Source organism: Mus caroli, chromosome 2 (assembly GCF_900094665.2).
Source record: "Mus caroli chromosome 2, CAROLI_EIJ_v1.1, whole genome shotgun sequence".
NCBI classification, from domain to species: domain Eukaryota; kingdom Metazoa; phylum Chordata; class Mammalia; order Rodentia; family Muridae; genus Mus; species Mus caroli.
In genome coordinates, this window is record NC_034571.1 from 78826818 (window position 1) to 78841567 (window position 14750).

Sequence of the window (14750 nt, forward strand, 5' to 3'; positions counted from 1 at the left end):
TTGGTGATGAACAGCAGTATGGAAGTGTAAGCCAAATAAACCCTTTCCTCCCCAACTTGCTTCTTGGTCATGATGTTTGTGCAGGAATAGAAACCCTGACTAAGACACATGCATACCAGGAACTGGAACAGGCAGGCAGTGTCAAGAGCACTAGCACTGGATGCTCTTCTAAGGACTTGGGTTCAACCCTCAGCACCCACACAAGGGTTGTAGCTCCAGAGGATCTGACACCCTCTTTCAGGCTAAGTGGCAGAAATCTAGCCAGAAGTCATTTGTTATGTAGCAGTACAAATAAATATAGACAATGACAAAGGTGTCTAATTTGAAATACAGATAACCATGACAGGAACTAAGACACACAAAAATCCACAACTAGGTAAGAAGCTTGTATGTGGGAGGTTCTAAACAGGCATTTACCTAACTAGATTAACAAAATCAAAGAGGAATAAAAAGTGAACAGGAAGAGGGAATAAACACACAAGCTGATAAACATGGTACACACAAGAAAGAAGCAAAGGCAGGTAGGCTGAGGTCAAGTACACACAAGGTAGAGTAAAGGTTGCCTAGAACATGCAATGTCTTGAATTTGATCCCCAGTACCACAAAATAATCATAAATAAAAGAAGCAAGCAAGCAAACAAACAGAAACTCAACTTCTAATTAAAAAAAAAAGAAAAGTGTCCAACTGGGGTGCATGCATATATGTATGGGACTGAAGACTGCACCTAGGGAAGCACTTTAGCAACGAGTTCCATTGTATCTGCAGCCAAACCACATCCCTTTTTGAGACAGGGTCTGACAGGTTTATAGGCCAGCACTACCAACTCCAGCAAAAATTGAATCTTTATAGTCTTGAAAACCCCCACTTACCGAAGGCAGCCAGCAGTGTTGGTAAGCACTGACTCCCATTCAATATGCCGTGGCTTACAGTCTTCATTAGGTTCTCTCTCCCAACCAGAATGTGGAATGATAACTTCATCTGTCAAGGCATGTAGCGCATGGTCCACAATCTCCATTTTGATTGAATCATGGGATGAGAGATTCCACAGGGTTCCTGACAGGGACAATTCATCAGAGAGCTCTTTAGCACCCAAAACAGTATGTCTGCAGAATATCAGAGGCAGCCCTATTCTATTCCTTCTTCTTCAATGACCACAGATTTACCCATTACAGAGTCTATGACTCCATGTAGTGTTAGTCAGGCTTCTGACCCATGGTAATATATATTTTATAGTGTAGTTTAATATAGGCACAAATAGCTTTACAAAACAATCTACACCAGTTTCTTTAGCTCAGCAACAGTCACTTTGGACCACATAATTCTTTGCTGTGGGAAGTTGTCCTGTCTATTGTTGGATGCTTGCCAGAAAATAAGTATCCCTAGCCTTTACTCATTGGATGCCAAGAACATGCTCTACCTAACCTCAAGTTACGACAGCCAAAAGCAACTGCAGCAATGGAGATGTCCTCTTGGGGCAAGAATATCCTGCCAATTAAGAACCAGTATTTCTTTTTCTTTCTGGAATGGTGATTATACCCCCCACAAAATGGATCACCTTGTATAATCTGGAAAATTATTCCAAATAAATGGCCATAAACTCAAATTTCTAAATGAAACAGGCAGCTTGAGTCAAGAAAGGCAAAACAGATTATAAGGTTGTGGATAAATGGCAATTGCTCTCCAGCTTCTGTCTTTGGAAAACAACTTTCTCTACTACTACAGTTGGTCAAAAATAACAGACTGCGCCAGAAACGATGGCCCACTCATTAATCCTAGAACTCAGGAGGCAGAGGCAAGTGGATCTCTGTGAGAGGACAGCCTAATCTACATAGTGAGTTCTAGAACTTGCCTACATAGAGAAAGACTTTATCTCAAAAAAAAAAAAAAAAATGAGAAAACATGCAGGTATGCACAATGTGTTGGAGATTACTGTGTGTGTTATGTGTCATCCAATCAAATCTGTAAAGCAGATTTGACCCAAGGCTACTCACTACCTCGGAACCTATAATCAAAAGATAATGGATTGGCCAGGCATGGTAGTGCATGCTTTTTATCACAAAACTTGGGAAGCCGAAGCAGGTAGATTACTTCAAGTCCAACCTGCTCAACATAGTGAGTTCTAGGCCAGCCAGAGCTACATAGTGAGACCCTGACTCAAAAAGAATTCATTATTCAATAAATTAATTAAAAGGTAATCGTCTAGAAATTTCTAGATCCATACCTGTCTATAGATTGACAGTGACCTCTAACCTGGCACTCACCAGTAATCACTTCAGTCAGGTCCATATCACGAGCCTTCCGGAGCAATCGGACCAGAGCAGGAACACCATCACAGTTTTTTATGGCAATCTTGTTATCTTGGTCACGTCCAAAAGAGATATTCTTGAGAGCTCCACAGGCCCCGAGGTGCACTTCCTTTTTGGGATGGTCTAACAATCCTACCAATATCGGGATACCCTTGAGCTTCCGCACGTCAGTCTTCACCTTGTCATTGCGGTAGCATAAGTGCTGCAGGTATGCAGCTGCATTGGACTTAACAGCATCCAAGCGGAAGCCTAACATGGCAATCACCTCTGGCAGCTCAGGTTGTCTCCAGTTTGAAGGTGGGGGCATTCCCTTGCGCAAACTATCCAAGCTTGCTAAACTTCCCCGCTCATGCTGAGCTAAAGGAGCCCAATAGTACTGATCAGGCGGCACCTCTTCACCAATCATGTCTTCATAGCTCCTGCAATTTTGAAAGAACAAAGAACCAAGCAGTTAAATCTGGCTTCATAGACATTCCGATTACCAATCATCTTCAAGGTAGGCTCATAGCTCTACAGAGATCATGTATCTCCTCTGTATGTCAATTTTTAATAATTTTGTGAGCAAGTGCAAGTATTCTCAATGTCCCTTGACATTATTATTATTATTATTTGAGACAGAGTTTCTTCCCAAATCTGAAGCTTGCTGATAAGCTAGTCTGACTGTCCTGCAAGGCCCAAGGATCCTCTTATCTCTGCCACCACAGAGCTTAGCTTGTTATGTAGGTCCTGGACCTCAAATTCTGGTCCTCATGTTGTGCAAAAAGCATTTCACCAACTGAACCCTCTCCCTGGGTCCAATTTTAATAACTTAAAAGTAACCTGTGGCCGGGTGTGGTGGCGCACGCCTTTAATCCCAGCACTTGGGAGGCAGAGGCAGGCGGATTTCTGAGTTCGAGGCCAGCCTGGGCTACAAAGTGAGTTTCAGGATAGCCAGGGCTACACAGAGAAACCCTGTCTCGAAAAACCAATAAATGAATGAATGAATAAATAAATAAATAAACAAATAAAAGTAACCTGTGAAGTTTGCTGATTGAGAAAGACAAGTATTTGGAAAGGTTAATCACAAAGAGAACAAACAAGGAATCTGCACACAGTAAAAAGCTGGCAGAACAAAACTAAGCTCGCCCTACTTTGGAAATTGAAGAGGCACCGATCAAGAAAAATAGAGGATTTCTGGCTATATTGTTGAGGAGTTAGCTTTAGTACTACTGAGGTATACACTTGAACACTAGTTGTCACAGTTCATCCCAGGACCTCACATGCTATTCAGTCAGACAGGTATGTTCCAAGAAGAGTTCCATCCTTCAACTTCTATACTTCTATGTCTGCCAAAATGGCACCTATACACCAACATATATTGGAATGACCCAGCTCTTGGATCAGAAGAAGAAACTGAAAGATGTCAAATGAGAAGCAACTTTTCCTGTTTCAGTACCATCAATACCCACTAGAGGGTGAGCCTGTCACACTGTTATTTATAAGTACAAAGGAAGAACCCTATTATCTGTGAGCTCATCTCACCCCCACCTCCCGGGGCTCCCACTGGGATAGACTCTCCAAATAAGACTGTTGCTTGTTCCATAAAACCACTCCCACAATCACCAAGCATTGAAAATTAGCCTACCTAGCAGGTATCAACACTGATCATTAAACAATAAAAAACTCAGTAGAAAGAATCATTTCATTAAAAAATAAATAGACTCGGCAGTGGTGGCACATGCCTTTAATCTCAGTACTTGGGAGACAGAGGCAAGGCAAATCTCTATGAGTTCAAGGCCAGCCTGGTCTACAGAGAAAGCTCCAGGACAGCCCTGGTCTTGAAAAACCAAGGGAGGCAGGGGGTTGATAGTAAAAGCACCTTTAAATTTAAAATGTCATTTAAACAAAATAAAGTAAGTTGTTTTAAAAGCAGATTGCTAAACACTATATGAAAAAATATTTCCTTTTAATGAGAAAACAGGATACATGTTTTCAAGAAAACCCCAAGGAGACACCAAACTGTCCATGAGAGAATGGTGTTTTAGGCTGTATGCTGAGCATATTTTACTTTTGTTTAAGAAAAGCAACTATAAAAATAATTGCCACTGCCAGATTTTGTTTCAGTCACTCAAGGAAATCTATCTTTATACTTCCTTCTTTCATAGGCAGTAGATCAAGATTCTTTCACAAATAACAAAACTGCACAAATGACCAAATAACTTGCTTGAGGCTATATAGATAATGGCAGAGGCACAACTAGAACCAGGGTTTTCAAGTTCAGTGCTTTTGCCACTAATCACTGCCTTGCTATGAAAGTTTGACCTTGCACTATTCTTGAAGGCTGAAACAGGAAGCAGAATTCTTCTAGTCAAGAATCTTGCTAGTCAAGCAGGATTCCAAACTCAATGTCACCCTGGAATAAACCCAAGAACCAAGCCCCAAACCCTCTCTATGTGACTGGCACTTCAAAGGACAGCAGGGAACGGTCTGGTCATCCACACCCACCTGTGTCTAATCTCTCTTGGCTAATGAGGAAGTCAGAGCAAGCAGACTTCAGCCCCACTCCTAGGGCAGACTGTTCTAATGATAGCTGCTATCTATCTACCCTAGCTAGCTTACACCAGCTAAGATCTGGTGCCCCTTTAGGAATAAAAGGTGAGTCACATGGGAGTTGAATTTGCTAACCACGCCATCTGAAGAGTGTCAGTGACTCAGGCTTAGATAATAGGGCCTCTACTCCTGTCCCAGACTAATTCAGTTTATGGTTAGCCAATACTAGCTAATATACATTTGGAAAGTGCCAAGACCTTTGCTTTGGAAGGTCATGAACCTACTTACAAAGATTGACAACAGCTGCCAGGGCACCCTCACTATCAAGATAACTATAAGCCTTCCTTTATTTCTTAACTTGGAAAATATAGACCCTGATTTTAAAGTAATGTTTGCAGCCCAAGACCAAACATGTTTTTTGTGCACACCCAGAAGTAAGAGTTTTTAAAATAACCTTTTAAAAATATGAAATCCCAACAAGAGACATGACAAAGATACTAATGAACAGCACACAAAGCCTAAAATGGGTCCTTTATAAAAGGCCTACCAGCCAGAGCTAAATAGTGATACCCTGTCTCAACAATAACAAGAATAAAGAAAGGGAAGGAAGAAAGAAAGGGAGGGAGGACCAATCCCATTGTAAAATCTTCTTCCATGGCAACTACTCATCCAAACAGTCATCATGACATCTTCAGCCAGCAAAGATCAGCTCTAGGAGGAAGAACCCTCAGAACAGACAGGTGCTTAGTGACCTCTGGGAGTCCCTAAAGCTACCTCTTCCCCTACTCCTGCCCACCTGAGGCGTCGTCGAGGGTCAGAGGGTGTTCCTGTCCGACGGGCAGTACCATAATCAGACATCATGCCGTAATCGAGGTCATCATAGCCCATGCTGCGCTGGTCATCCTCTAGCCCATAAGGCTCAGGATGAAAACGATGCAGGTCCACACTGCTCCCACCTACTCGAACCTGGGGCTGGGGCCCATAGACATCTTGTCTACTGGGTGCCCGGTAGCCTTCCATGCTGGGCCTATACCGCTCCTCAATTCGGGTCACCCGAGACAGACTGCCGTAGTTGTCACTGCCACCTGGATAACCATCTTCATAGTGTCGGCCATACCCATCTGGAGGATAGTGGAAGTTCCTAGGAAGAGTGGCAGTGCCTGCTTGCCCCACATAGGGACCAGGGCCCCCATTGCCATTCTTGCGGAAATCACGGCCCAAGGTCTGGATATAGTTATTGGAGACTGCTGAGGCATCCACAGGCAGCCCGTCTGGCCCCATGGGGACAGGCTGTACTGTCCGAGTTGTCATTGTCTTCACAACTTTTTTGACCTTCAGTTAAGGAATAAGAAAAGGAAAACCAACTATTGAGGAAATAAAGAATCTAAGTTTAAATTCCACAGTACTCTAAGATAGAAACCCTACCCTCTAGGTCTTTATACAGAAGTGTGTGTCATCTATATTTCTTCTCCATCCTACAGAAGCCCTCAACGGAAAAAACTGCCCAATCACTAACATCCTCTCCAGAAGCTACTGTAACTGTCATACTCCTCCTCTTCCCACTTCCTGAACTTCTTTTACCTTGTCTGTTTCCCCAGGCATCACTTTCTTTCTGGCAGTCAGTGGCTTTGGCTCACTTAATTCGTTAGCTTCTCTACTAAAATACCACAGAGGACCTATCATTCTAAGACATGAAAATCTCAGCTTACTGTGGTCTCCGTGCGTCTGGTGGTCCCATCATCTGTGGTCTCCACAGAAACAACAGACATGGCTCCTTCAGGGTCCTCCTCGGTGTAGGTTTCCACAATTTGTCCTGGCTCCTGCATCCTGGGGATAGTGCTATACAGAAGGTGGTTGTGATCCTGAGAGAGAAAAGAGTGAAAATACAAAATACAACTGAACTTATGTAGTAACAATCTATCCTAGTAAGAAACATAGGTGCCTCTAGAGACAGGAGGCCTTCATGCATCTCCATTGTCCTCAGAAGGTTTTAATAAAAAATGGTTGTCATCTTTAATACTTGTACAAAAAGGCAGTGTATGGTAGTGTACACCTTTAATTCCAGCACTCAAGAGGCAAATGCATGCAGACCTGTAAATGCAAGGCTACCCTAATATACACAGCAAATTCCAGGCCAGCCAGGACCATATGTAAAAAGATAGTAAATAAAACTTCCTAGTATTAGCTACCTAACAAACATAAATTTAAGAAGGTAACTAGAATCATGCTGACATCGCAGTGACTGAGACAGCAGATTTACCTCCCCTTCTGGTCACCGACTTGGATATTAACTGTGTTAATTGTTACATTTACATTGGAGCAATACTTCAAAAAGAACAGCTTACTCAATAAAGAAAAGATTTTAAAAAATAATAAAAATATCAGTTTTTTGCTTTGTTTTGGGTAGCTAGGCAAGCACTCCGCCTACCACTGAAAAAATTTAGAACCCTCTTCCTACTTTTACTTTGGGATAAGGTTCCAGTAATTTCCCAGGTAGGCCTTGAAACTTTTGATCCTCCTGCCACAGCCTCCCAAGAGACTAAGATTAGACTTGCCCCATCAGACCCATCAAAGATTTTGTTAGCCGGGCGTGGAGGTGCACACCTTTAATCCCAGCACTCGGGAAGCAGAGGCAGGTGGATTTCTGGGTTCGAGGCCAGCCTGATCTACAAAGTGAGTTCCAGGAAAGCCAGGGCTACACAGAGAAAACCCTGTCTCGAAAAACCAAAAAAAAAAAAAGAATGTTTAAAAAAAAAAAAGATTTTGTTATTCATCAGATTCATTCATCTTCTCAGTTAGATTTTAGGTAAGCTTTTCTACAATGCAAAATTATGCTCTCCCTCGAAACAACTGCAGTTTTTGGAGGATTAAATGAGATAGGAATACCATGAGAAAAGCCAATGATTAAAAAAAAAAATCAGCAAAACTGTAATTTGGAATGATGGGCACTCCAGCATACCAATATGATCATAAAGACTGGAGAGGTAAAAAGATGTAAATGAAGCCATCTAGACCTTGAGTCACAACAATTACCTGGGGTCCGTTGAGTTTCAAATCTGAAAATTTCTGTCTCTCAAGGTCAGCATCGCCCACAAACCGGCCGTTCTGAAACAGAGCCCACAGAACAATTCATTTTCTGGCTGACCTTTGTTCTGTCTAAGACAACAACTTTCTTTCAAAAACGAAAGGGCTTTTGAGAAGGTATTTGTGGATTGAAATCCTTCTGTCAGTACTCACATAAGAATGGTAACACTCCTTAATCTTAGATACCACTTTCCTCTACAGGCCTAGAATTCTGGCAGGTGGGATTTCTGGAGCATGAGAATGTAAGTTCCATGAGTACACAGGGTTTGAGGTTCAGTAATTTCAAGGCTACTAACATCCCTAACATCCTGAACAGTACTTGGCACATTAGAGGCATTCAAAGACCATTTCCTTAGTAACACAGACTCAGGTAAGCTCCCTACAGAAAACCTTTTGCAAAGCTTTAAGAATGTAAGTTAGGAAAGCTATAATGAGGGGGAGGGATTGTCCACAAAAAGCTTCCTTTTATTATTGTTCTAGGAATCTTCAAGCTGTGGTACCAGGGTAAACTCCCATTCCAGGAAGCTCTTGAAAGAAGAGAGTTAATTCGCCATTTCCAAATATGAAGTACTCAGCAACGCCCCTCAGAAAGTCTTCAACATCTTTATCAAGTTACAGCCACAGAACACATTCTTAAACGTTCTTAAATTGTTCTATCTTAAGCACCAAGACATAACCTAATGAGACTGTATATATAAAGCACATGTCTTGCTCCTCTCCCAATAGAATACAGTTAGATCAAATAACCTTGGGATCTTCTTCCTCCACCCATTCCCCCTTTACACACAGGGTAATGCTGCTGCAGGGGAGGAAGCTAAACACTGCTTTCAGGAAGCAGGAAGGGTGTGGCTTCATTGCAGAGCAGAGGTTAAACATAGAAGAACAAGATAAACCACTAAATCCTGGGATTCCCCACCACCTAAAGTCTGAGCACCCCCACTTTCCTTCAGTGTATCTCATCCCTATCTCTCTACACTCAAGTTCCTGAAAAATTCCCTGAACACTGCCAACATGGTCTGTTGTTTATTTCATGGTCCTGATTATTTCAAATGATATCTACTAATTTAAGGATTAAGCAAGCAACTGGGCACGATTGTAACCCTAGCACTGGGGAATCACAAGGTTGAGGTCAACCTGAGCTATACACCAATACCTAGTCTTCACAGACCCAAAGGTCTAGAAATGTTGTTTAGTGGCATGCACAAGACCCAGGATTCCATCCCCAGCTCCTCATAAATAAGTAAGTAAATAAAGAGTCTAGGACGTAGCTCTATGGTAAAGCATTTGCCTAGCATGTTCAGGGCTCTAGGGTCAATCCCTTGCACAAACAAACAAGCAAGCAAGCAAACAGATAAAAACAAATAAATAATCAGTTAAAAGAACTGAGTGTAAGCATTGTTCTAATTCCACTCAGAGCTCTATAGTCAGTTCACTAATGCAGTACCCACCCAGCCTGTGCGTGTGAACACTCACTGGTAAAACCTCAGATTACATCACAGTAAAGCCAGACGTAAACCACAGGAACACAAATACTTCTCATTTCTAACACCTGTCCTCCCAAGCCACATCGAAGCCATCCAACGCAGAGACCACTACTGGCTCCTGTGGTTATCTGAGTTAAATAATAGCATGATATTCCCCCTCCCCCAGCTCTAACCAGCAAAAGTAACAATGACTCCTTCTTCCAAAACATGATTTATACACCCAACAATAAGCACACAAGGACATATGGGAAAGGAATATACAATTATGAATACTGTAACACTTTCTGAGAACAGACTGTTCTCTAGTTGAGACTGAACTGGAGCTAGGAGCTCAAGATGCCCAACTTCCCCAACCGCTAAGTAGATATACTTTCCTAATTTTTGACCCTGAGAAAAAAGATATTTCAAAGAAAACAGAAGTGACTCTGTGTGTAGCTCCAAAGTACAGTAGCATAACTAGAAATAACTAGAACTGCATTCCTGTCCAGAAAACCCACTCTAGCAAAACAGGAAGTCACAAAGGGTTTCTAAAGTCCACTCAACTCAGATCAGTAACAAATCCCTTATTTCTTAATCAGCATTTATAATATCCCTGGAACAATTCATCGTGAAGTATAAGCACTGGACAGCCCAGGGCCAGTAGCATCCCATTAAGGATATATAGGCCTCAGTTGTGACCATGCCAATGTCCTACCTGCAGGTTTAAAGGAGAGAGGGTTACCTGATGCCGACGGGTGAGGGTGCCATTGGCCATGAGTGAGTTGGCATCTTGTGGTGAGACCCGGACGCGTTCCAGTTGCGCCGAGACATGGCGCCGCTCCTCTTCCAGCGCCCGGGTCAGCTTCTCAAACTGGGCCTCTTGTTCTTTCACAGAGGCCAAGATGCTGGCGGTCGACTCCACCTCTGAGTCGTCCATGAAGGTAAGGGGAGGAGCCGCCGCAGGGCAGGATAAAAAGTAAGGTGGACCACAGAGGGAGTAGAAAGGAGGGAGTAGGTCCCCTCACTTCACACTAGGGAGGGGGGCGGAGAAGAGAGAAGAGAAAAGATCACAGGTCAGAGAAGACAGAAGAATTGTTAATCCCCAGCGCCAAAGATGTCCTCTGTGGTTTTACTGCAGTGCAGAAAGCAAGCCACCACCAACCAAGCTTGGGAGCCCATCACCAGTGTCTGCTTCAAGAGGGCCCCTTGCCTATTACCCTCTTCAATACTCAGCTATGAACTCCCATTGAGAGAAGGGTGGCAGCTTGACCAAAGTCTCTACACTGCTGACAGGACAGGGAGACCATAGCATGGGATTAAAATTAGATTGTTTTTCTCTGGAAATATTTGCAGGCATCTGCTTGATAAAAGTTTTAACTTCCTGGTAAAGGGACAAGCTACTTCTAGATATAATGGAACAACACAAATTTTATTTAACCTCTCCCAAAACTGAACACTATAAATGCAGCTGTAGTGATGAATTATACTAAATTAAAATGTCAGTTAAGAAATGGAGATATAGGATGCTGGAGAGATGGCTCAGCAGTTAACAGCAGTGACTGCTCTTCTGAAGGTCCCCAGTTCAAATCCCAGCAACCACATGGTGGCTCACAACCATCCGTAATGAGATCTGATGCCTTCTTCTGATGTGTCTGAAGACAGCTACAGTGTACTCATATACATAAAATAAATAAATCTTTAAAAAAAAAATGGAGATATAAGCTGAGCGGTGGAGGTGCACGCCTTTAATGTTAATACTTGGGAGGCAGAGCCAAGCGGAGCTCTGTGAGTCCGAGGCCAGCCTGGTCTACATACAGAGAGAGTTCCAGGATAGCCAGGGCTACATACAGAAAGAAACCCTGTCTTAAAAGTCAATAAATAAATACATAAATAAATAAAGACAAAAGAACCTCATACACGTATGAAGAGGTCTTTCTATCTCACTAAATTATACTATATGACAGAGGACAAAACATGCTAATAGAAACAACAGTGACAGAACCACAGACACTGTATAAAAAGGCTTTGCCTCAAGCCACCTGTGGCGCAGCCCTGTAATCCCACCTTCTCAGAAGGTGCAAGATCACAACTTCTGTGGCTGGCCTACATAAGTTTGTGGCCAGCCTGGGCAACTTAACAAGATCTTGTCTCAAGTTTTTGTGGCCAGGTGTGGTAGCTCATAGCTTTAATCTCAGCACTTGGGAGGCAGATGGCAGATAAATTGCTAGAGCTCAAGGCCAGCCTACTCTACAGAGCAAGTTCTAGGACAGCCAGAACTATATAGAGAAATCCTGTCTCAAAAACAGTTAGATAGATAGACAGACAGACAGACAGATAAAATGTATACTGCTGAATGGCAAACTAGGAGGAAATTTTTTCTCTCTCCTATTCCCTTTACTTCTCACCAAACACCTAAGAAAAAGAAAGTACCTAAAATAATTTTCAATTCTTAACAAATATATATTCCATACACACCTGTTAAGAGAAGGCCCGTAATTGATTGGTTTAGCACAGAGAATAGCCCAGTCTAGACTCAGATAAACCATGGAAGCATCCCAGCCACCTCAGCAAGCAGCAAGCAGGAAGGAGAGAGCTGCAGAAATATTTGAAGGAAAAATAAGAATGGGAAGAAAATAAACTACACCCACTGCATACATGTAAGAGGGTAATGGGAGGTATTAGAAATGAAAGGGGGTTATTTAAGTTACAATTTGGAGTTGCTTAATGAAACAGATACCCTTTAGACTTTGCTGTGTTCAGATATCTAGGCTTTGGATGTGAGATTAATTAAAGCTCAGATTGCACTGTCACCTGCAGTTCCTCTACTTGTAAAATCCATGCAGAACCAGACCAGGTTACAATGTAGATAAAACCCAACATATCCTCTGTTATAGGCAACTGATTTGGGGGTGAAATTTGTTGTTGGAATGCCCTTCCCCCTCCTTCCCACCCTTAAGGCAGAAACCTCAAAGCCCAGTCCCAGCATGCCCACAAAGACATTGAGAAACCAATGCAATAGTCATGGGGGGAAGACATGTGGGGACTAGCCTAGGCTGGGCCTTCTGCTTAGACTCCCTTTCCCACGCTTCCCAGAGCCCCACCAAACACAAAAGCTAGGGCCTGTTTGCCTTAAATGTATCCAGCATTCAGCAAGAGTACCCAGAAGGAACTGATAGACAAGTGCCCAGTAAACTGAATCAGTTCAGTCACTAAGTCCAAGAACACGCTGACTGTCCCTAAATGTGTCCTACCCAGCCCTAGGCTCCCACAATCATTTATCAACCACTGTTCTCATTCAGCCCAACGCCCAATATCCCAGTGCCTCTTTCTCATACTCCTACCCCACATTCCAAACGGCCACTCAAAGGTCTTTCTTTAATACGTTGTTTTTTTGTGTGTTTTTGTTTGTCTGTGACAGTCTCCCAGGCTGGCCTCAAACTCACTATAAAGCTTAAGCTGACCATAAATTCCTGATTCTCCTGTCTTTACTTCTCAAGTACTGGAGTATAAGAATTTATCACCACTCCTGGCTTGTTCTAATTGTTTCCTTTTTATCCCTATTTCTTCATTTTAAACACTTGCCTTCATCTGCTATGTACAATGACCTATGAACCTTCCACATCAAGAGAACCCAGCTCAAGAGAGACTCCTCCAGTTACTGATTTTAAACAGGGCCTGTACTGCAGTTACCACTGTGGCAGCCTCCACCCTGTAATCTTCTTGCTAATAAAAGCCCAGGCGACCACTACTATGGGGCACAGAGAAACAACACTCCCTGCCACAGATGACAGTGTTTGTCATCATGCCATAAATGGTCACTTTTTGCCCCCACAACTTTAATTTGATACAGGGAGTTAAAAGGAAAGTTAGGGAAAATACTGAGGGACCTATGTCACAAAGCACAGTCTGGACTTCTCCATCATCCTGGCTTTAAAGCTGACTCTAAGAGGACAATACAGTTAAGTAGAAAAAGCGGTCACACTCCTATGTCTTTATGCATGGATAGCTTTTCTGTTTAAAAGGGAGAAGCAGTGGCTGTGTGAGTCAGGATATAATTCACAAGGCTGGTTCCAGTCCTGGCTTATGTTCTGGTTATTCTCATCTGTGTGATGTCAATAGCAACAGGCCATTCTAAGTCTGGGCTGCCGTGAAGACTGAATGAGATAAAGTGTGTTCTACAAGGTGAGGTATTAAGTTGTTTCAAGAGTTAGATTCAATCTTCCAATTACATTACTTCATGGTAATGTCTCAGCCCCAAAATATTTTGTGAAGTAGTAGATGAAATTAATCGGATCTAGAACACAGTTGAATTCTACAGAGTAGATGAGCTGGTTTCTCTACTCCAGCTCTATGTACTAGAAGGTCCCAACTAAACCAGTGTTTCTGGAACAGGCGTGTTTCTCTAGTGCCTGTCAGTCACTGTACTAGTACAAATCTGTTACATTAATTCTTATTTCTTTCTCAGGGCCTTACAAGTTTGTTAGACAAAGAGAACATGAAAAAATTACCAACGCTGGAATGGCTTTCATTTATTGCCCTAGCAATCACAGAAACCATAAAGAAGTTAAGTTTTACTGCAAATGTTAAATCAGACTCATAGGTGAAAAAAATTAACCAAGTTCCTACAGTTCATAGAAAATTTAGAACTTAAACCTAGATCTCAAATATTTCTCAAGCCTGTACTCTCTTCTATGCCATGCTGTCCAAATATATGTCTAAGCAGGGCACACTGGCAAATGTCTGTAACCCCTGTGCTTGTGAGGTTGAAGCAAGAGAACCACAGGTTCAAGCCAGCCCGGAGCTACCTAGCAAGAAAGAAAGAAGGAGAATGGTCCAAGGCCCTTTGGCCTATAACCTTTGAGAGCTCTCTTCCTTCCTAACCTTTATAGGAAAAGAGGGAGGGGGAAATGTCTATGTCTACAGCGTGCAAAAACAGAAAAAAGGAAAGCATATGACAAGCTATAGCAGAAAGCAGTCTTATAACTTGATGAAGTCTCCTCTTCCTGCCACATATCATAAAAAGAGGGTGCTGCAAACCAATTTGCAAATCACTGACTGACTTTGGCCAGCATTAAAAAATTCCTCTAAGTCTTGTCTAATACCTTTCCAAGTTCACCACTTACTATTGTCAAAAAGACATTTTTATCAAAAAAGGATCATTAAGGGGTGTTTAACCTTATTATTCTAAGATTATATTTTCTGAGAATAGCTGTGTTTACTTTTTAACAAGCCATAAGTCTTTAACAGATGGATTGATCCTACCCATAATAGAAAGACCTTCCAGGTCTACAGCTTATTCATTTGAGCAATGATAAAGTCAGTCTCTTTTGTCAGAACTTCAAGGTATATTAAATTAAATCAACTGTC

General features: G+C 42.3%; 1 protein-coding gene across 1 annotated transcript in view; it reads right to left on the reverse strand.

Moving 5' to 3' along the window:
• Ctnnd1 (catenin delta 1) overlaps positions 1–11976 on the reverse strand; it is a 26027-nt gene extending 14051 nt beyond the window's left edge. The window contains exons 1-7 of the mRNA XM_029484975.1: positions 11859–11976; positions 10126–10414; positions 7870–7941; positions 6546–6698; positions 5633–6168; positions 2263–2726; positions 868–1054 (exon numbers count right to left, since the gene is read on the reverse strand). Coding sequence (XP_029340835.1) covers positions 868–1054; positions 2263–2726; positions 5633–6168; positions 6546–6698; positions 7870–7941; positions 10126–10320 — 1607 coding nt within the window. The 5' untranslated portion in view covers positions 10321–10414; positions 11859–11976. The remainder of the gene's footprint in view (positions 1–867; positions 1055–2262; positions 2727–5632; positions 6169–6545; positions 6699–7869; positions 7942–10125; positions 10415–11858) is intronic.
• Positions 11977–14750: the final 2774 nt, after the last annotated feature.